At 46.3% G+C, this 23,186-nt stretch overlaps 1 protein-coding gene across 2 annotated transcripts in view; it reads right to left on the bottom strand.

Moving 5' to 3' along the window:
• LOC121552069 (potassium voltage-gated channel subfamily H member 7) overlaps positions 1-23,186 on the bottom strand; it is a 54,111-nt gene that overhangs the window by 10,044 nt on the left and 20,881 nt on the right. For both annotated transcript variants that reach the window (XM_041864744.2, XM_041864755.2), the window contains 5 exons: positions 22,658-22,872; positions 20,062-20,487; positions 4,457-4,856; positions 4,116-4,315; positions 2,817-3,069 (listed from right to left, as the gene is read on the bottom strand). In XM_041864744.2, coding sequence (XP_041720678.2) covers positions 2,817-3,069; positions 4,116-4,315; positions 4,457-4,856; positions 20,062-20,487; positions 22,658-22,872 — 1,494 coding nt within the window. The remainder of the gene's footprint in view (positions 1-2,816; positions 3,070-4,115; positions 4,316-4,456; positions 4,857-20,061; positions 20,488-22,657; positions 22,873-23,186) is intronic.

Raw genomic sequence — 23,186 nt, 5'->3', positions numbered from 1 at the left:
TTTACCATCACAAATATGTAATATTTTATTTTTGCAGGTGTGGCCACGATTTAGCAGTAGCGGTGCGCCGCTGATAAATGCATATAGATTAAACACTATACCTATAAGACAATACTGCTAAGAACTGTTGACAATCAGATAACAGAAGATAACATCTCCTTTTATTTTTTATTATGCCTCTGCCTATATGCCTCCGTTGTGTTCCCTCACTTTTGCAGCTATTAAAAGAGCAGGGGTGCTATGCAATGACAGCTGTTTCACTTTGCTCTTTGAAGTTGCCAAACAGTCTCACACGGAGCCACTTAATATAAATGTCAGAGCCTCCATTCTGTCAGATGATCAATCCTAATGCAATAACACTGTACCTACATATACAGAGCACATTTGTAAAAGAGACATAGGTCTCAATATGTCTTCCCTGTTAAAATAAAAGGTTAAATAAAGTAAAATAAAAAATAAGACAAGACCTTAGGAATGGAAGCTTATCTAACTTCTCTAGTCACTATAGTTTAAATGTGTGCTAAGGAAAATCATACCCAGATAAGACAACTAGTATAAAATACATTCAGGTTTTCACGCTTACGAGGAGCATGTTAAGATTCGGATAGGCTAGACAGAACACATTGTTGCAGTCAGTTGTCAGATTTAGACAAGAGAACTCCCACTGCAGGTCTGCTGCAGTGGATCAGTGTTTAAATAACCAGCCATCTTTCCTCTGGGAGGTGACACTGTGTATCTCTGCCTGAGTTGACATCTAGCTCTACACATTGGCAAATATCATATGAGCACGAAACCCTACACTGGCCAGGATGGAATAATTCAAATCAATAATTCAATTCAACCCATCCAGGAAACATGCAATTACAGCTTTAATTAAATGTCCAACCATGTATCTATAAACACAGACAAAAGGAATTTAAATATTAATGCTCATGTAAGAGTTGGTGCTCCTGAAACCATTGTTATAAAAAAGCCTCACTAACCCCAGTTCTCTACTTAGTTTTTTTTCTTCTTTACTGCCCTGACAGTAAGTAACAATCTGTCTTATCATGCATTAAAAAGCTACCAATCAGCATTAGCTGTCTTCCAATCAGCATATATAGAGCCTGGAGTTTTTCCTGCTCAGATCACATGGTCAGAAAACTCCCCTGGCCCTAACAGGGCTCCAAACTAACCTTTCCCCTGGTGGCACCAGCCCATGATAAAATCATTCAAAGTGCTACTTAAATAGTATGATTCAAGAAATAAGTTGTTTCATCTAACACACCGGTGTCAAACTCAGTCTGCACTGCGTGTTTTCACTCCCCCCTTGTGCTTGATCGATCAATTAAAGTTCACTGATTAGTTAGGAACTCCCCTCACCTGGTTGTCTAGGTCTTAATTGGACACATATTGAAAGCAAATAACAAAAACCAGGAGGCACTCGGCCCTCCATGGAATGAGTTTGACACCTGTGATCTAACATATCCAAGCAGCAGGAATGCATAATTCAAGATATTGTAGTGATCCTCGCTATATGAGCCACGTTACAATTCCCACCATGTGGGTTAACCCTATTGGCGCGATGCGTACGGTGTTTACCTTTCATGCCAGCGACGTGGGGTTCGCTTTCCAGACCCACCTTTTGCTGCATTGGTGTAAGAAGTGAAATGGCGGCCATGAGGCCATCGGAAGGCACGGCCCGGACGTGTGAGGGGGCTGAGTATTCAAAGCACAGGAACTTGCCTTCCCGTTTGGATGGGGCAGTGTAGTGATTCTTGCTATATGAGCCACCTTACAATTCCCACCAAGTGAGTTGACCTTATTGGCGCGATGTGTAGGGTGTTTGCCTTTCATGCCAGCGATGTGGGTTCGCTTGCCTGCCCCACCATGGCTACATTATTTTGATATGCAACCTTAACCAGTGATTGTCATGAATTTTGGGTTGACAATTAGGTTACTGTTGCTATATCCAAATAGGGCTCCAGAATTTCAGACTTTTTTTGTTCAATAGACTAATTTACTTTTGTGTACTAACATCACATAGACTAATTCATTTGGGGATTATTCACCATCTGAGGAAGTGGAAACTCAACTAATTAACTAGATCGCTAAATATAATATACTCCTCGTTAGCCGTGTAATTGATTAATCTAACAGTAAATTGAATGGGTAGTAGCATAGGCTACTACCCAATTATTTATTTTTTAGCTACTACCCAATGATGTATATATAGGCCGCCTATGCAATCGCCGCTAATGGCAGTCGTGCGCTTCCAGCGATCAATATCTCAAAGCCATACCAATTACTTTGGTTGTTAGACAGTGGTAGAATGCTCAATATTGAGAGTTGAGGAATAAATGTAATATGTACAGAAAGCTGAGGCCCTCCTCTCTTCAACGGTAAAAAACAGATTTTTCCTGCTATTGCATTTCGAAATGTTGGCAATCAGAACGCATTTTTCCTCTCCATCCACTCAGAGCGCCCAGTGGGGAGAGGGAGTGTGGCTCGCTCATCACAGTTCATAACAGGTACAGCACAGGGGCAGCGAAACAGGGACAGGGCAGACACTAGTTTGAGTGTAAGAATTTACTGTTTGACCAAATCATAGTTTTAGCCAACCCAAAAAACAGAACGTTTTGAATGAGTAGCTAGATTTTGCAGCTCGCACCGATGCAACCAGTTAAGAATTGTACTCTCACAGCCAAGTCAAAGGGTCGCAAAATGCGACTAAATGGTCGCAGTCTGGAGCCCTGCCTAATAATAACATATCATTCATTTTCCCTGACCACATGACCAGGAAAAAACACCAGTTTCTATAGTTCACATGCATTTACCCAGAATGGCTACCACAACGTCATCTTTCAGGATTTCTATGGAGCCCCGAGACAGGAAGTAAAGTGCAGTTAGGACGTCTCCGCTGTGGACCAGGGTGTCCCCTGGGGGAGCGTGGGTGGTCTGGAAGCGCATGGCCAGGGCTCTCAGGCAGCCCTTGGTGGCTCCGTGGAAGGCCTTGCAGCTCTCCAACAGAGCCTGGTTGAGGTGGAGGCAGATATCTGCCTGCAGACACTCAGGGAAGCCTTTTAACACCTACAGTATTTGTAGAGAAATTAAACAATTATAGAATGCAGCCACCATGGATTCACCTCAGGAGTCAGGCAACAGTTTTTCACATGTATGTTTTCATTGTTATTATCACCCTTCTCAAATGGTTAGCGTTTCAAGGTGTTTTCATCTCCTGGAATTTAAAATAGGCTACCGGTTGTGACAAAAACAATAACAGAATATACTTACCTCTACAATACACGGGAATTAATCTGGGCTAAACTCTTCCTCTATTGGCCCACAACAGTGTTTCAGTGATGCAAATGTACTATAAAAAACACAGGCCGTTAGGACCTTTTTTCACAACGAAAGATACAGTAAGTTGTCCTAAGTTTTTATGCAGTACGCTGTACTTGAAAAGGAAAAGGCACTACTGTATCCTTCAAGCAAGCTCATGCAGCCACATGCACACTTCTTAGTATTTTTAATTGTATTGTTTGTATATCGTTGTATTTGTGTGACAGTCCTTGTCTAGCAGTATTTTGTTACTTGTTATGTTTGGTGTTTTTTGTGGAGCCCAGGAAGAGTAGCTGTTGCTTCTGCAAAAGCTAATGGGGATCCAAATAAACAAATAAAGCCAATCTGTGACATATGCCCTTGGCCTCAGCTCAAAGCACTTGGGTAATTAGAATCTGCCATGCATGTGGAAGCTCAGCGTTGGGCTGTTGGCACACAGGAGATGGTATGGAAACTCAAATACCTCACTCAAAAACTGAAAAGAAAAGTGATGATGATGATGATGATGGTTTATCGTGTTGCTGGTCATCTACTGTCTATTATGAGATATTTTGAGAGCAAAATATTATGATTTGAAAGCTAAACAAAAATGTAAAGCAATTAAGCTTAACATGGAAATGGTTACAATTCATACTTTCACATATGTACCTCCTGCTCTTACCAGCGTAGATGTTATTCCATTTGAAAAGCAGAAATGAAAAAAGTTTTTTTTTAAACATTTTGCATGAGGATCACATTGGCAAGAAAGAGGATTGAACTATGTTGGTATGCTGAGTTGAGGTTTTGCTGCTTACCGTGTTCATGTCGATGCCATTGGTGTAGGTCCAGGAGTGTTGGAAGTACTCCTCCAGCCGCTGCTTTAGCGGGTTGGGGATCTGGTGAAAGCGGATGAACTCTCGAACCCGAAGCATCTGGGTGTGGTACCTGGCCGTGCCCGAGTATAGCCGCTGGATGATGGCTGACACGTTACCGAAGATGCTGGCATACATGAGGGCTACACAACACACAGACAAAAGTAAAAGTCAGCAGTCCTTTGTGCTATCTATTAGTACAATGAATCTTGTCAATGTGAATGTTAGTTCATTCTAACATTCTGAGCAGCTAAGTAAAAGAAAGTAGGAAGTATCAGACTCACAGCCGATCAGCATGACACAGATAGAGAAGATCTTTTCTGAGTTGGTATTTGGGGAGACATTCCCAAAGCCCACACTGGTTAGACTGCTGAACGTGAAGTAAAGTGCTGTGACGTATTTGTCCTTGATGGAGGGCCCAGAGCTAGGGTCACTGTAGTTATACCTCTTGCCAATGGAAACCCCAAGATTGTCGAGCCAACCAATGTTGTGCTCCAGGTAAGGCTTCTCCACATTGCCAATGGCGTACCATATGCAGGCTAGCCAGTGAGCGATGAGTGCAAAGATGCACATGAGTAATATGAGCACAGCAGCTCCGTACTCAGAGTAACGGTCCAGTTTCCGGGCAACACGCACCAATCGCAGAAGTCGGGCTGTCTTCAACAGGCCAATCAGAGTGGTGGTCTAAAGAGACAAGACATTGTACATAATTAGCAAGGACTCAAGTAATAAGAGAGACATGATCAGACGTTGTGAAACATGTTCCTTGTGTTCACCTTTTACCAAATATGAATAGATAATACATGTTATGCAAAGTTGGTACTGATTTACTTTATATAGATATCACAAAGATGCATTGGAAATATATTTCAGCGCTCAGCCATTACCAACAGATGTTTTACCAAAAAAAGAGTAAATGTCACTTCATCAACATTAGTAATGAGTTTTCTCTAGACTCCTCTCAACACTACAATTCAAAGACTCTTAATCTTGGCGACTTTCTACGTAATGGCTCTGGTCAAGGCTAAATTAACACAGAGCTGTTAAACAAAGCTGCTTTATTGAAGTCTGGGCAGGAGGAAGGTAACACAATGAACGAGTCCCAGGGAGGTTGCTGTTCGCTCTGTCTCATCAGCAACGGCTCTTGCAACACTTATACAATTGTCACCTCCAGGGAGATCACTTATTTACCTGAGAATTATAATATGGCCCTGGAAGGTGAGGCTAGTAGCTGTTTGGTTATTTTCAGAGGCTCTTTGACGAATAAAACTGACAGTGATTCTTATGTACACTACCGTTCAAAAGTTTGGGGTCACTTAGAAATGTCCTTGTTTTCGAAGGAAAATGAATTTATTTGTCCATTAAAATAACAGAAATACAGTGTAGACATTGTTAATGTTGTAAATGGCTATTGTAGCTGGAAATGGCTGATTTTTAACGGAATATCTACATAGGCGTACAGAGGCCCATTATCAGCAACCATCAGTCCTGTGTTCCAATGGCACGTTGTGTTTGCTAATCCAAGTTTATCATTTTAAAAGGCTAATTGATCATTAGAAAACCCTTTTGCAATTATGTTAGCACAGCTGAAAATGGTTGTGCTGATTAAAGAAGCAATACAACTGGCCTTCTTGAGACTAGTTGAGTATCTGGAGCATCAGCAATTGTGGGTTCGATTACAGAATCAAAATGGCCAAAAACAAATACATTCGTGTCTAGTTTGAGAAACAGACGCCTCACAGGTCCTCAACTGGCAGCTTCATTAAATAGTACCTGCAAAACACCAGCCTCAACGTCAACAGTGAAGAGGCGACTCCGGGATGCTGACCTTCTAGGCAGAGTTGCAAAGAAAAAGCCATATCTCAGACTGGCCAATAAAAATAAAATATTAAGATGGGCAAAAGAACACAGACACTAGACAGAGGAAGATTGGAAAAAAAGTGTTATGGACAGACAAATCGAAGTTTGAGGTGTTCGGATCAAAAATAAGAACATTTGTGAGACGCAAACCAAATGAAAAGATGCTGGAGGAGTGCTTGATGCCATCTGTCAAGCATGGTGGAGGCAATGTGATGGGCTGGGGGTGCTTTGGTGGTGGTAAAGTGGGAGATTTCCCGGAGTCGCCTGTTGACGTTGAGGCTGGTGTTTTGCGGGTACTATTTAATGAAGCTGCCAGTTGAGGACCTGTGAGGCGTATGTTTCTCAAACTAGACACTAATGTATTTGTCCTCTTGCTCAGTTGTGCACCGGGGCCTCCCACTCCTCTTTCTATTCTGGTTAGAGACAGTTTGCGCTGTTCTGTGAAGGGAGTAGTCCACAGCGTTGTATGAGATCTTCAGTTTCTTGGCAATTTCTCCCATGGAATAGCCCTCATTTCTCAGAACAAGAATAGACTGACGAGTTTCAGAAGAAAGTTCTTTGTTTCTGGCCATTTTGAGCCTGTAATCGAACCCACAATTGCTGATGCTCCAGATACTCAACTAGCCTCAAGAAGGCCAGTTTTATTGCTTCTTTAATCAGCACAACAGTTTTCAGCTGTGCTAACATAATTGCAAAAGGGTTTTCTAATGATAAATTAACCTTTTAAAATGATAAACTTGGACTAGCAAACAGAACGTGCCATTGGAACACAGGACTGATGGTTGCTGATAATGGGCCTCTGTATGCCTATGTAGATATTCCGTTAAAAATCAGCCATTTCCAGCTACAATAGCCATTTACAACATTAACAATGTCTACACTGTATTTCTGATTAATTTGATGTTATTTTAATGGACAAAGAAATTGCTTTTCTTTCGAAAACAAGGACATTTCTAAGTGACCTCAAACTTTTGAACAGTAGTGTATATATATATATATATATTTATTTTGTAACTCAGTCGGGGTCTCAACTTACTGTTGAGAGTAAGAATAGTAGAATACACCATGTGCAATGTGTATCATTCAGCAGTTTTTCTTTTATGTCAGTCACTGACAGTCACTTAAATAGCCATTGTCAGCTAACAATTTTTTGATAGTTAGTCTAGCCAGCTATCTAAACTTGTAGTAATCATGGACGAAAACCGACCAGGCACGCAGGGCACGTGCCCAGGGCCCTGACCTCCATGGGCCCCCCATTAATTTTGTTAGTCATTCTCACTCAGATATCATTTTAACAGTGGTTTAAAGTACTTAAGTAGGTTTTTTGGGGGTATCTTTACTTGACTATTATATTTTTGACTACTTTTACTTTTACTTCACTACATTCCTAAAGAAAATATGTTTATTTTTACTCCATACATTTTCCCTGAGTACTCGTTACATTTTGAATGCTTAGCAGAACAGGAAAATTGTGAAATTCACGCACTTATCAAGATAACACATGGTTATCCCTACTGCCTATGTTCTGGCGGACTCACTAAACACAAATGCATCTTTTGTAAATAATGTGTTGGAATGTGCCCCTGGCTAGCCATACATTTTGAAAACAAGAAAATGGTGCAGTCTGCTTTCCTTAATATAAGACATTTGAAATGATTTATACTTCTACTTTTTATACTTAGTATAAAATTATATTTTAGCAATTACATTTACTTTTGATACTTAAGTATATTTTAAACCAAATACTTTTAGACTTTTCCTCAAGTAGTATTTTACTGGGTGATTTTCACTTTTACTTGAGTAACTTTATATTAAGGTTTCTGTCACGATCGTCGTACGGAATAGACCAAGGCGCAGCGTGATGAACAAACATGTTTATTTATCTATATTGATAAATACTGACAATGAACAAAACAACAAAACGACTCGTAACGTCCTAGGTAACATAGACCAACACGGAACAAGAACCCACAAACACAAAGGGAAAAACAGACTGTTTAAATATGGCTCCCAATCAGAGACAACCAGCCAACAGCTGACACTCGTTGCCTCTGATTGGGAGTCACTCAGGCCAACATAGAAATAAACAAACTAGAACTCCCAACATAGAAATACACCACATAGAAAGAACACACCCTGGCTCAACATATAGAGTCCCAGAGCCAGGGTGTTACAGTACCCCCCCCTAAAGGCGCGGACTGCGACCGCGCCTCAACTAGAGCAAAACAGGGGAGGGCTGGGTGGGCATTCCTCCTCGGCGGCGGTTCTGGCTCCGGCCTTGCCCACCACCCTCCAATAAACCCCCCATAGCGCCCCTGGTCTGGTCTGGCCCCGCTGGCTGGAGCTGAACTGGACGTAGCAGGAGCGGTTAGCTTCAGCTCCGTAGTGGAGCAGTTGACCGGTACCTTACCAGGCACCGGTGACCCAGGCACGGGTTGTGCTGGACTGACGACGCAGCACCCCTGGCTTGGTGCGTGGAGCCGAACGGGCCGGACCGGGCTGACGACTCGCACCCCTGGCTTGGTGCGTGAGTAGAAACGGGCCGGACCGGGCTGACGATGTGCACCCCTGGCTTGGTGCGTGGAGTAGGAACAGGCCTTACCGGGCTGGCGACGCACACCGTAGGCTTGGTGCGAGGAGCAGGGACAGGCCGGACCGGGCTGGCGACGCACACCGTAGGCTTGGTGCGTGGAGCAGGGACAGGCCGGACCGGGCTGGCGACGCACACCGTAGGCTTGGTGCGAGGAGCAGGGACAGGCCGGACCGGGCTGGCGACGCACACCGTAGGCTTGGTGCGTGGAGCAGGGACAGGCCGGACCAGGCTGACGACTCGCACCCCTGGCTTGGTGCGAGTGGCAGGAACAGGCCGGACCGGGCTGGCGACGCACACCGTAGGCTTGGTGCGTGGAGCAGGGACAGGCCGGACCGGGCTGGCGACGCACACCGTAGGCTTGGTGCGAGGAGCAGGGACAGGCCGGACCGGGCTGGCGACGCACACCGTAGGCTTGGTGCGAGGAGCAGGGACAGGCCGGACCAGGCTGACGACTCGCACCCCTGGCTTGGTGCGAGTGGCAGGAACAGGCCGGGCCGGGCTGGCGACGCGCACTGTAGACTTGGTGCGAGTGGCAGGAACAGGCCGGGCCGGGCTGGCGACGCGCACCGTAGGCTTGGTGCGAGTGGCAGGAACAGGCCAGACCGGGCTGGCGACGCACACCGTAGGCTTGGTGCGAGGAGTAGGAACGGGCCGGACCGGGCTGACGAGACGGATAGGAGACCTGGAGTGAAGAGCTGCCACAACCCGTCCTGGCTGAATGCCTACCTTCACACACTCTGTGTGAGGCATCAGCACAGGACGTACAGGGCTGTGTACCCGTACTGGCATAACAGCACGTGACACTGGCGCAGGATATCCGGGACCGAGGAGAGGCACTGGAGGCAACGAGCGCTGAGCCGGCACACTCCGTCCTGGCTGCATGCCCACCTTCGCACAACACGTGCGGGGTGCTCGCACAGGACGTACCGGACTATGCCGGACCACTCGTGGCACAGTGCGCAGCTCTGCATACCGCGGAACCTGCCCAGTCTCATGCTGCCATGCCTGAGTACGGGGAGTTGGCTCTGCTCTCCATCCAGGCTCCGCCAACCTGCCTTCTGGCCCCCAAAACCCGGTGGCCTCCTCTCCTAATCGCCCTGTGGCAGCCTCCTGCTGCCCAGCCGACCATGCCGTGTGCCCCCCCTAAACATTTTTTGGGGTTGCCTCTCGTCCGTCCGACGATGACACTGCTGACGCCGCTGCTCCTCTCTCGCCAGGGCCTTAATCCTAGCCCATGGCCCTTTGCCCCCGAGCATGTCCTCCCAGGACCACGATTTGCCCACCTGGGCCATCGTCAACCTCTCCATCTCCTTTCCCGGCGCTTCCTCCCATGTCCAGTCTGCCTGCTCCTGGACACGCTGCTTGGTCCTTGTAAGGTGGGTTCTTCTGTCACGATCGTCGTAGGAAGTAGACCAAGGCGCAGCGTGATGAACGAACATGTTTATTTATCATTAGCGATAAACACGGACAGTAAACAAAAACAACAAACGACTCGTAACGTCCTAGGTAACATAGACCAACACGGAACAAGAACCCACAAACACAAAGGGAAAAACAGACAGTTTAAATATGGCTCCCAATCAGAGACAACCAGCCACAGCTGACACTCGTTGCCTCTGATTGGGAGTCACTCAGGCCAACATAGAAATAAACAAACTAGAACTCCCAACATAGAAATACACCACATAGAAAGAACACACCCTGACTCAACATATAGAGTCCCAGAGCCAGGGTGTTACAGTTTCTATACTTTTACTCAAGTATGACAATTGGGTACTTTTTCCACCACTGCATATTAAAAGTCATTGCAAAATGTATAGAATAGCAGGAAATTTGCTTTAAAACTGCAAAACAAAATATCCACCTTATGCCAAAATGGATAGAATTGTGGGAAATTAGCTGTAAAACTGCTACATTTTTCTCACTGCCCCATGGCAAAATTAGTAGAATTGCGTTAAATTTGTTATAAAATTGCTACATTTTCGCTACACCCCATGGCAAAATGTGTAGAATTGCAGGAAATGTACATTCAAACTTTATTTTTCTCTCTGCCGTCAAGAGAGGGGGCCACTAAAATGTTTTACCGCAAGGTGGGGAGGGGGCCCGCATCCACATTTTGATTAGGGCCCCCAAAAGGCTAGAGAAAATATATATTGGACCGTTGACTTTCATACTTTTCGAATTCTCAGCGCAGCTCAAGCAATTTCCTCTGTAGCTCAGCTGGTAGAGCACGGCGCTTGTAACGCCAAGGTAGTGGGTTCAATCCCCGGGACCACCCATACACAAAAATGTATGCACGCATGACTGTAAGTCGCTTTGGATAAAAGCGTCTGCTAAATGGCATATTATATTATTATTATTATAAAAACACGTTCTGGCTGTGCGTCTCCCGCGGATGGTGTTCTCAGAGCGGCGTAGCTATGTCACAATGGGACGCTGGACTATCGCGTCTCAGTGTCTGTGGACTATGATTTACACTTAAGCAGCTAAAGCATGGGAGAGACCTTAAACACAGCGAGGGAGCCTGCTGGCTTGGTTATAAAGCTCCCTGATCATTCTCTTAGACATCAACTGTGCTTTGAAAGGGAAAAGATGTGAACCCATTAACACTTTGTCACGGATTCTGCCGAGGCTGCCCCTCCTCCTTGCTCGGGCAGGCTGCGGCGTCCGTCGTCACCGGAATACTAGCTACTGCCGATCTATGTTCTATGTTTCTATGTTGCACCACCTTATCCTGTGGTGTTGGGACTTCCCTGGTTAACCACTCATGATCCCACTATTTCCTGGCAACAGAGGGCTCTCAAGGGATGGTCCAGTCAGTACTCAGGGACGTGTGTAGGGGTTTCCTTGGGGGCTACTACGGTGGAGAGTCCAAACCAGGTCTCCACAGTGCACATTCCTTCTGAGTATGCCGATTTGGCTCTCGCCTTCAGTAAGAAGAGGGCGACTAAATTACCACCCCATCGTCCGGGGGATTGTGCGATAAATCTCCAGGTAGGCGCTGCACTTCCCCGGAGTCACGTGTATCCTCTGTCACAGGCAGAGGAGGCGGCTATGGAAACATATGTCTCCGAATCTCTGAGACAGGGATACATTCGGCCTTCCACCTGTTTCCTCAAGTTTCTTTTTCGTGAAAAAGAAGGATGGTGGCTTACGCCCGTGCATTGATTACCGTGGGCTTAATCAGATCACTGTCAAGTACAGCTATCCCTTACCTCTGATAGCATGTATGACGGAATCACTGCACGGGGCGCGCTTCTTCACGAAATTGGATCTCAGGAGCGCGTACAATCTGGTGCGTATTCGGGAGGGAGATGAGTGGAAGACGGCTTTCAGCACTACCTCAGGACACTATGAGTACCTCGTCATGCCATACGGGTTGATGAATGCTCCATCAGTCTTCCAAGCCTTTGTCGATGAGATTTTCAGGGATCTGCACGGACAGGGTGTAGTGGTGTATATTGATGACATTCTCATATACTCCGCTACACGGGCCGAGCATGTGTCCCTGGTGCGTAAAGTACTTGGACGACTGTTGAAGCCTGACCTGTATGCCAAGGCGGAGAAATGCCTGTTCTTTCAGGAGTCCATCTCTTTCCTAGGGTACCACATGTCCACGTCTGGGGTGAAAATGGAAAGTGACCGCATTTCGGCCGTGCGTAATTGGCCGACTCCAACCACGGTGAAGGAGGTGCAGCAATTTTTGGGATTTGCCAATTACTACCGGAGGTTTATCCGGGGCTTTGGTCAGGTAGCAACTCCCATTACCTCGTTGCTGAAGGGGGGACCGATGCGTCTGCGGTAGTCAGCTGAGGTGGACAGGGCGTTCAATCATCTGAAGAACCTGTTTACCTCGGCTCCAGTGCTGGCTCATCCGGATCCCTCCTTGGCCTTCACGGTTGAGGTGGACGCGTCGGAGGCTGGGATAGTACTTTCCCAGCGCTCGGGCACACCACCCAAGCTCCGCCCCTGTGCGTTCTTTTCTAAGAAGCTCAGTCCGGCAGAGCGCAACTATGATGTGGGGGACCGAGAGCTGTTGGCCGTGGTCCAAGCCCTGAAAGCGTGGAGACATTGGCTTGAGGGGGCTAACCACCCTTTTCTCATTTTGACTGACCACCGCAATCTGGAGTACATCCGGGCGGCGAAGAGATTAAACCCTCGCCAGGCAAGGTGGTCAATGTTTCTCACCCGTTTTTGTTTCACCCTTTCGTACAGGCCAGGTTCCCAGAATGCTAAGGCAGATGCTCTGTCCCGACTGTATGACACGGAGGAGAGTTCCGTGGAGCCCACTCCCATACTTCCGGCGTCGTGTCTGGTGGCACCGGTGGTGTGGGAGGTGGACGCGGACATCGAGCGGGCGTTGCGTAATGAACCCACTCCAGAGGGTCGTGTGTACGTCCCGCTGGAGGTCTGCGGTCGGTTGATCTATTGGGCTCACACGTCACCCTCCTCTGGTCATCCTGGTATCGGTTGGACAGTGCATTGTCTTAGTGGGAAGCACTGGTGGCCCACCTTAGCTAAGGACATGAGGGTTTATGTTTCCTCCTGCTCGGTGAGCGCCCAGTGTAAGGCTCCTAGACACCTGCCCAGAGGGAAATTGCAACCCCTACCCGTTCCACATCGACCGTGGTCCCACCTATCGGTGGATTTCGTGACGGATCTTCCTCCCTCACAAGGGAATACCACGATCCTGGTCGTTGTGGATCGTTTTTCTAAGTCCTGCTGCCTCATTCCTCTGCCCGGTCTCCCTACGGCCCTACAGACTGCTGAGGCCCTATTTACACATGTCTTCCGGCACTATGTGATACCTGAGGATATAGTGTCTGATCGGGGTTCCCAGTTCACCTCGAGGGTTTGGAGGGCGTTCATGGAACGTCTGGGAGTCTCAGTCAGCCTGACCTCAGGGTTTTACCCCAAAAGTAACGGGCAGGTGGAGAGAGTCAACCAGGAGGTGGGTAGGAGGTCGTATTGCCAGGACTGGCGGGGGGAGTGGTCGGTTTTCCTCCCCTGGGCAGAGATGGCCCAAAACTCACTCCGCCACTCCTCCACTAACCTTACTCCATTCCAGTGTGTATTAGGTTATCAGCCGGTTCTGGCATCTTAGCATCAGAGCCAGATCGAGGCACCTGTGGTGGATTAATGGTTTCGGCGCTCGCAGGAGACCTGGAACACTGCCCAGGCTCCGGTGTATGCACCGGGGGACCAGGTCTGGCTCTCGACCCGAAACCTGCCCCTTCGCCTGCCCTGCCGGAAGCTTGGTCGGCGGTTTGTGGGGCCATTCAAAGACCTGAGGAGATTAAACAAGGTATGTTATAGGTTACAGCTTCCTCCTGAGTATCGTATTAACCCCTCGTTCCATGTGTCTCTCCTCAGGCCGGTGGTAGCTGGTCCACTCCCGGAGTCTGAGATACGGGAGGTTCCTCCGCCCCCACTGGACATCGGGGGGGCACCGGCGTACTCGGTCCGTTCCATGTTAGATTCGAGGCGTCGGGTGGGAGGCCTGCAGTATCTCGTGGAGTGGGAGGGGTACGGTCCGGAGGAGCGGTGCTGGGTCCCTAGGAGGGACATCGTCGATCCCTCCATGTTGAGGGATTTCCACCGTAGTCATCCGACTCGCCCCGCGCCGCGTCCTCCTGGCCGTCCCCGAGGGGTGGGGGGGTACTGTCACGGATTCTGCCGAGGCTGCCCCTCCTCCTTGCTCGGGCAGGCTGTGGCGTTCGTCGTCACCGGAATACTAGCTACTGCCGATCTATGTTCTATGTTTCTATGTTGCACCTGTTGTCTAATGTCACACACCAGTTGCCCATTATTGTATCACGCCTTCCCTATTTACCCAGTGGCTCCCAATGTGTTTTGTGCGTGGTTGTTTTTCGTTTTGTGTGTCGTTGGTGAGCGGATTAGTTCCTTCCTGTGTGGATGTATTTCTGTGTTGTTTTCTTTACTCATTTTCAGTAAAGTACGTTTCTTCGAGTTCTGTGTCCTGCGCCTGACTTCGATCCACCACAATACACTAACACTCGTTACACACTTGCAGGTTATGATAAAATAGCTCAATAAAGTAAACTGATAAAAATGGTCACCAATTATCCCTAAAAACAGGCTGTAGTTCTACTGAACAACCTGTTTCATAGGCATGGTGCAGTGTCACTTTCATCTAACACATACAGTACATGAAAAGGTGAGACAAACCTTGGTGGCATAGAAGACAATGGGGCTAAATTTTATGATTTTGGATTGAATGAAATTGTGACAGGCTGAAATTAAACAATGACACAGAAGGATTACTTTTATACTATCCCAGGTATTCCTTAAAGAGGTAGGGTTTCAAGTGTCTCCGGAAGGTGGTCAGTGACTCCGCTGTCCTGGCGTCGTGAGGGAGCTTGTTCCACCATTGGGGTGCCAGAGCAGCGAACAGTTTTGACTGGGCTGAGCGGGAACTGTGCATCCGCAGAGGTAGGGGGACCAGCAGGCCAGAGGTGGAAGAACGCAATGTCCTCGTTTGGGTGTAGGGACTGATCAGAGCCTGAAGGTAAGGAGGTGCCGTTGTCCTCACAGCTCCGTAGGCAAGCACCATGGTCTTGTAGCAGATGCGAGCTTCAACTGGAAGCCAGTGGAGTGTGCGGAGGAGCGGGGTGATGTGAGAGAACTTGGGAAGGTTGAACACCAGACGGGCTGCAGCGTTCTGGATGAGTTGTAGGGGTTTAATGGCACAGAAAGAGAGCCCAGCCAACAGCGAGTTGCAGTAATCCAGACGGGAGATGACAAGTGCCTGGATTAGGACCTGTGCCGCTTCCTGTGTAAGGTAGGGTCGTACTCTTCGAATGTTGTAGAGCATGAACCTACAGGATCGGGTCACCGCTTTGATGTTAGTGGAGAACGACAGGGTGTTGTCCAGGGTCACGGCGGAAGTCGTGACAGGAGTGGTTGAAAAACGAGTTTTAATGACTCCAACCTAAGTGTATGTAAACTTCCAACTTCAACTGTAACTGCTAAAATAATAGGAAACCAACATACTGTTTTAATAGGGTGTTGGGCCACCACGAGCTGCCAGAACAGTTTCAATGCGCCTTGGCATAGATTCTAGAAGTGGACCTAAACCATGGCAGGGAAATGCACCCCACACCATAATATATACTTTCTATCCCTCATTTACTTGTTTCTTTTATTTTGGCAGTTACAGGTATGCCTACAGTCGGAAGGCCACAATTTGGGCAGAATGCCAGCAAAATATAGAACAGCTTGTTGCATTATAGCCATAGACATATAATCCATAGAAGGGTTTTGGAACTTCTTACCCTGGCAATTTGACTGTTAAACTCATGGGTACACTAGCAATGGCTGCCAGTCCTGACTTGAATGGGAACTGCTATCTATGGACTATATTTCTATGGTTGTTTGCAGCTGTCAGTTTGCCTTTTACACATTTGAAAATACATACATTTACATTTTAGTAATTTAACAGACGGTCTTATCCAGAGCGATTTACAGGAGCAATTAGGATTAAGTGCCTTTCAAGGGCACATCGACAGTTTATCGCCTAGTCGACTCGGGGATTCGATCCAGCAACCTTTTGGTTATTGGCACAACGCTCTTAACTTCTAGGCTACAATCACAAGAAAAATGTATAGTTTGGAAAGCAAATGCCTACTGCTGAAAAGAGAAGACTAATCTGTCTGTAGAACAAATAAAATAAAATAATTAACTCCATCAACAACTCCCAATTTTGAGCGAACAACAGCAATGTTTTTCAATGTAGCTCATCTTGAGATAAGCTATTGCCACGAGGAGAGAAGCCTATGGCTTCATCTTCATCATTGGGTGAGTCAGTGCGGCACTGAAAAGTTTATTTAGTAGCCTACTGTAGTATGTATATACAGTGCATTCGGAAAGTATTCACACCCCTTAACTTTTTCCACATTTTGTTACGTTACAGCCTTATTCCCAAATGGATTAAATAGTTTTTTCCCCTCATCAATCTACATGCAATACCCCACAATGACAAAGCAAAAACTGGTTTTCAGACATTTTACTCAGTACTTTGTTGAAGCACCTTTGGCAGCGATGACAGCTTAGAGTCTTCTTGGGTATGACGCTTGGCACACCTGTATTTGGGGAGTTTCTCACATTCTTCTCGGCAGATCCTCTCAAGCTCTGTCAGGTTGGATGGGGAGCGTCACTGCACAGCTATTTTCAGGTCTCTCCAGAGATGTTAGATCGAGTTCAAGTCCAGGCTCTGGCTGGGACACTCAAGGACATTCAGAGACTTGTCCCGAAGCCACTCCTGCGTTGTCTTGGCTGTGTGCTTAGGGTCATTGTCCTGTTGGAAAGTGAACCTTCGCCCCAGTCTGAGATCCTGAGCGCTCTGGAGCAGATTTTCATCAAGGATGTCTCTGTACTTTGCTCCGTTCATCTTTCCCTCGATCCTGACTAGTCTCCCAGTCCCTGCCGCTGAAAAACATCCATACAGCATGATGTTTCTCATGGTCTGAGAGTCCTTTAGGTGCCTTTTGGCAAACTCCAAGCAGGCTGTCATGTGCCTTTTACTGAGGAGTGGATTCCGTCTGGCCTGATTGGTGGAGTGCTGCAGAGATGGTTGTCCATCTGGAAGGTTCTCCCCTCTGCACAGAGGAACTCTGGAGCTCTGTCAGTATGACCATCGGGTTCTTGGTCACCTCCCTGACCAAGGTCCTTCTCCCCCGATTGCCCAGTTTGGCCGGGCAGCCAGCTCTAGGAAGAGTCTTGGTGGTTCCAATCTTCTTCCATTTAAAAATGATGGCCACTGTGTTCTTGGGGACCTTCAATGCTGAAAAACATTTTTGGTATCCTTCCCCAGATCTGTGCCTCGACTCAATCCTGTCTCAGAGCTCTATGGACAATTCCTTCGATCTCATTGCTTGGTTTTTGCTCTGACATGCACTGTCAACTGTGGGACCTTATATAGACAGGTGTGTCCCTTTCCAAATCATGTCCAATCAATTGACTTTACCAGAGGTGGACTCCAATCAAGTTGTAGAAACATCTCAAGGATGATCAATGGAAACAGGATGCACCTGAGCTCAATTTCGAGACTCATAGCAAAGGGTCTGAATACTTATGTTAATACGGTATCTGTTTATTTTTATTTTTAATACATTTGCCAAAAATTCTAAAAAACGGTTTTCACTTTGTCATTATGGGGCATTGTGTAGACTGATGAGGACATATTTTATATTATCCATTTTAGAATAAGGCTGTAACATAACAAAATGTGGAAAAAGGTAAGGGGTCTGAATACTGTCCGAATGCACTGTATATATACTGAACAAAAATATAAGTACAAAATGTGTTGGTCCCATGTTTCATCAGCTGAAATAAAAGATCCCAGAAATGTTCCATTCGCACAAATAGCTTATTTCTCTAAAATGTTGTGCACAAATTTGTTTACATCCCTATTAGTGAGCATTTCTCCTTTGCCAAGATAATCCACCCACCTGACAGATGTGGCATATCAAGAAGCTGATTAAACAGCATGATCATTACACAGGTGCATCTTGTGCTGGGATCAATAAAAGGCCACTCTAAAATGTGCAGTTTTGTCACACAACACAATGCCACAGATGTCTCAAGTTTTGAGGGAGCATGCAATTGGCATGTTCATTTCTCTACCATAAGCTGCCTGCAATGTCGTTTTAGAGAATTTGGCAGTACGTCCAACCAGCCTCACAACCGCAGACCATGTGTAACCACGCCAGCCCAGGACCTCCACATCCGGCTTCTTCACCTGCAGGATCATCTGAGACCAGCCACCCGGACAGCTGATGAAACTGTGGGTTTGCACAACCGAAGAATAGAATTTCTGCACAAACTGTCAGAAACCGTCTCAGGGAAGATCATCTGCGTGCTCGTCATCCTCACCAGGGTCTTAACCTGACTGCAGTTTGGCGTCGTAACCGACTTCAGTAGGCAAATGCTCACCTTCGATGGCCACTGGCACACTGGAGAAGTGTGCTCTTCACGGATGAATCCCGGTTTAAACTGTACCGGGCAGATGGCGTGTATGGCGTCGTGTGGGCGAGCGGTTTGCTGACGTCAACGTTGTGAACAGAGTGCCCCATGGTGGCAGTGGGGTTATGGTATAGGCATGCATAAGGTACGGACAATTAACACAATTGCATTTTATCGATGGCAATTTGAATGCACAGAGATACCGTGATGAGATCCTGAGGCCCATTGTCGTGCCATTCATCCTCCGCCATCACCTCATGTTTCAGCATGATAATGAACGGCCCCATGTCGCAAGGATCTGTACACAATTCCTGGAAGCTGAAAATGGTCCAGTTCTTCCATGGCCTGCATACTCACCAGACAATGTCACCCATTGAGCATGTTTGGGATGCTCTAGATCGACGTGTACGACAGCGTGTTCCAGTTCCCGCCAATATCCAGCAACTTCACACAGCCAATGAAGAGGACTGGGACAACATCCCACAGGCCACAATCAATAACCTGATCAACTCTATGCGAAGGAGATGTCATGCTGCGTGAGGCAAATGGTGGTCACACCAGATACTGACTGGTTTTCTGATCCACGGCCCTACCTTTTTTTGTTTTTCCAAGGCCCTACCTTTTTATATATTCATTTATTTATTTCCTCCTAATATTGTAAAATATGTGTGTCACTTCATTGGACTGGGCTATTGTTTGAATTCAAGACCAGATCATTTTTATTGATCTCAGTTTGTCAGTGTCAGAGTAGCCACTAATTTCCGTCATTTGTGAAGTATTAAAAAATTATTCTGCTAATGTCTTCTGCCATGTAAATGACATAGAATTCCATGAAATGCATTTATAAAAAGGCAACAAAAAATCCGGACCCTGCTACAAATTTTTCCCCATGCCTAAAAACGTCTCTGCTCAACTGTAGCCTATGCCACATCGCAAATGTTATGGCTTTATAATAAAGGGCCTTTTTCTTCAACAGTAAATTTACCACGCACCGAATTGCATCTTTGTGCGTGGATTTGTTTACAGAAAATTAGGGTGTGTCGGGAACGGGGGGCTATACAAATCCAAAGCCCCGGGGCCTATGATTTCTTAATCCGGCCCTGGGCCTGCCTGCCAATGGGCCTTTCACATCTGTATGTCAGCTGTGCATACAGCACTGCTGGGGTCTGCTGGCTCGCTCCTCATTTAAATGCATCATTGAAGCCATTAATCCACGTAAATGGATTTTGAAACGACGGCCATTCAAAAAAAACAACAACAACAACATGCAATTTAATACAGTAATCCTTTTCAGAGCCGAGACAGAAAAATTCAGCCTTTAAGAAGTAGCCCACGGGCATAAGTCTGAGCTTAATAAATGGGAAAAGAGTGGAAGCACTGCTGAAGTGATATGCAATAAACCTCCCAGAGAGAGAAAAACACAGGGAAAGAAATGCATTAGGGATGACTTACTTCATCTGATCCTGAACCGAAGATAAGCAGGTCAAAGGGGATTGCAGCCACCATGTCTATAAGGAACCAGCCTTTGAAATAGTGAATGGCGATCTTCCCTGGCTGGCTGACGACTTCCTCATTCAGATTCACATATGTGGTCCGGAAGTTGATAACGATGTCAACGATGAACATGATGTCCACCATGAAATCCACCACGTTCAGGGGATTGCAGGAGTATCCACACTCACGCCTCATTTGCTCCTCGCGGTCATTGAGTAGGAAAGCAGCAGAGTAGGGTGTGAGGATGGCTGTATAGATGACCAGCAGCAGGATGAGCCAGTCCCACATAGCTTTGAATGGGCTGTAGTGGAGGATGGTGAATCTGTCCATGCGTGGAGTCTGGAGCTTGTATTCTGGAAGGACATCAGCACCCAGTGACAGTACCTGTAGTAGCAGAGAGAAGAGGGGACAGCAATCACTAAGAGCACTAATTAAAAGAAATTCTGACAAAGAAAGTTTACACTGTAGATTTGAGTGTCAAACGTTTCTCTGAGTGGCAATGTAATCATCAATCCGAGGCAGCTTTTAACTCCCTTATCTCAGTAGCTGGCTATTGCCGGAGCAATCCAGGTAATGTTCCTGGCTCAAGGACTTGACAGCCGCTATGATTCAGCTAACCTGAGAGTAAGTGCTGCACAGTCCAACTCTATTAGGACAAGTCCTCTCCTCTCATTTGACAGACAGGACGATTGCCTCCGTCTTGGGATGTGAATAATATGATTTCCAATATCAGAGGTGTTCCACAGGATCACAAGTCTGGGTACCAGTCTTTTTAGCTAACATTCCACTCCTGCCTTTGGCAAATTACAAGGAGTGGAATGTAATTGCCGAACAGAGACAGCAACCAGGCTACAGAATCACTGCCTTACCGTCTAACATTCTGGTAGTAAATTCATGTATAGATTCTTTGGGGTAGCTCATTTTGAAAATGCAATTTGATTTAATGATAGAATTGAGGGACGATAATCAGGTTACGTATCCTAGCAGTATATCTTTTGAAAATACTACATTTTGCAAATGTTTTTTACATTTGCAGTACTCTATTCATAACAATGGTAGAGATACAACAGACAGTGTCCATTGCTCAACAGCTTCTTTAACATCTCGGTTGGCTTCTCTCCATGGTTGGACTCTGACTCTGTGGCTTATTATGGCTATCTAAGCAATGTTGTAATCTAATGGCCAGTAAGTATGTGGCTTTCCTCTGCTCTGGATCGTAATGAGCTCTGACAGGCTGCAAAGAGAGACCTATCTGCTGATAAATAGTGCTGGAGAAATGATGAGGACAGAGGGCTTTGTTTTATGTTGCCTCAGCACATCTACAAGATGAATTATGGATTCTTCCATTCATCTCGACAGGCACCGTAAAAAAACACATCGAATGGCCAATTCAAGGTAGTGCAACCCAGAAAATTCAGAGAGTTCAGTAGGATGATGGCTGTATTTATGAGTGAGAATGGCTTGTCCCTTCTATAGATTGTCATTGTCAGGAGGAGTGCTCTGTTTTCGCCTGTCAAAGAAGGTCCGATTGTATGGGAAAGCTTGGTCTTCTACCCTACAGCCTGTGCTGAGGTTTGACACTGACGTTAATTAGAGGACAGTCACTATACAGCGCTTAGTTGTCGTAGGAACAAGCAGGAGAGCTTCTACTACATACTGTATTACACTGCTGGACTTGTTTTTCTACAGAGCAAACATCACACCGGTATGACTATTAATTGATGAGATTGTTTCTCCAATTCATTGGGGCGGCAGGTAGCGGCGGCAGGTAGCTTAGTGGTGGCAGGTAGCTTAGTGGTTAAGAGCGTTGTGCCAGTAACCGAAAGGTCGCTGGTTCTAATCCCCGAGCCGACTAGGTGAAAAATCTGTCGATGTGCCCTTGAGCAAGGCACTTAACCCTAATTGCTCCTGTAAGTTGCTCTGGATAAGTCTCCTGAGTGGCGCAGTGGTCTAAGGCACTGCATCGCAGTGCTAACTGTGCTACTAGAGATCCTGGTTCGAATCCAGGCTCTGTCGCAGCCGGCCGCGACCGGGAGACTCATGGGCGGCGCACAATTGGCCCAGCGTCGTCCAGGGTAGGGGAGGGAATGGCCGGCAGGGATGTAGCTCAGTTGATAGAGCATGGCGTTTGCAACGCCAGGGTTGTGGGTTCGTTTCCCATGGGGGGCCAGTATAAAAAAAAAAAAAAAATGTATTCACTAACTGTAAGTCGCTCTGGATAAGAGCGTCTGCTAAATGACTAAAATGTAAATGTAAAATGTAAATGACATATTATATTGAATCACATGTCATTTCATTGCATCAGTACCAATGTCATTCAGCCTAGAAGGAATTAAACAGTGTGGAAACATAGGATTCAAAAGCAGCTATTAGTGCAAACATAATGAATAATATAGGCAGCAATGTGTCTGCCATTCATTTGGTAAATGTCTTATTTTGTGGCTCGTACGCATAATGTAACATGAAGGTTGTATGAAAAAATATATTTTAACGTGATTATTCCAACTAATGTTACAACAGTCAAATGTGCTTTCCAGACAGCCAATTGTCTCACCTGTGTGACTTTTTCAGTGACGTTGTGCGTTCTGTCCTTGACCTTGGGTGCTATGATAGTGTTTTCTGACGATGGGGGAGAGTGTGCCTTATTGTCATTATTCCGCTCCGTGAAGTTGAGCGCAATCAGCGGGATCTTGTTGATGGTGCTGTACTTGTTGATGTTGGATTCAGAGGTGGAGCCCAGCAAACTGGACTTGAGATGATTGAACGGACCTGGAACATAAAGACAACGCAAAGGAATTTACTGTCGAGAGATGGTAATACAGTATAGCATAGCTCTAGTAAAGGACATGTAGTACACTGCTCAAAAAAATAAAGGGAACACTTAAACAACACAATGTAACTCCAAGTCAATCACACTTCTGTGAAATCAAATTGTCCACTTAGGAAGCAACACTGATTGACAATACATTTCACATGCTGTGGTGCAAATGGAATAGACAACAGGTGGAAATTATAGGCAATTAGCAAGACACCCCCAATAAAGGACTGGTTTTGCAGGTGGTGACCACAGACCACTTCTCAGT

The sequence above is a fragment of the Coregonus clupeaformis genome, chromosome 4, assembly GCF_020615455.1.
Source record: "Coregonus clupeaformis isolate EN_2021a chromosome 4, ASM2061545v1, whole genome shotgun sequence".
Lineage (NCBI taxonomy): Eukaryota > Metazoa > Chordata > Actinopteri > Salmoniformes > Salmonidae > Coregonus > Coregonus clupeaformis.
Note: the sequence above shows the minus strand (reverse complement) of the source record. Positions and strands in the feature narration are given on the sequence as shown.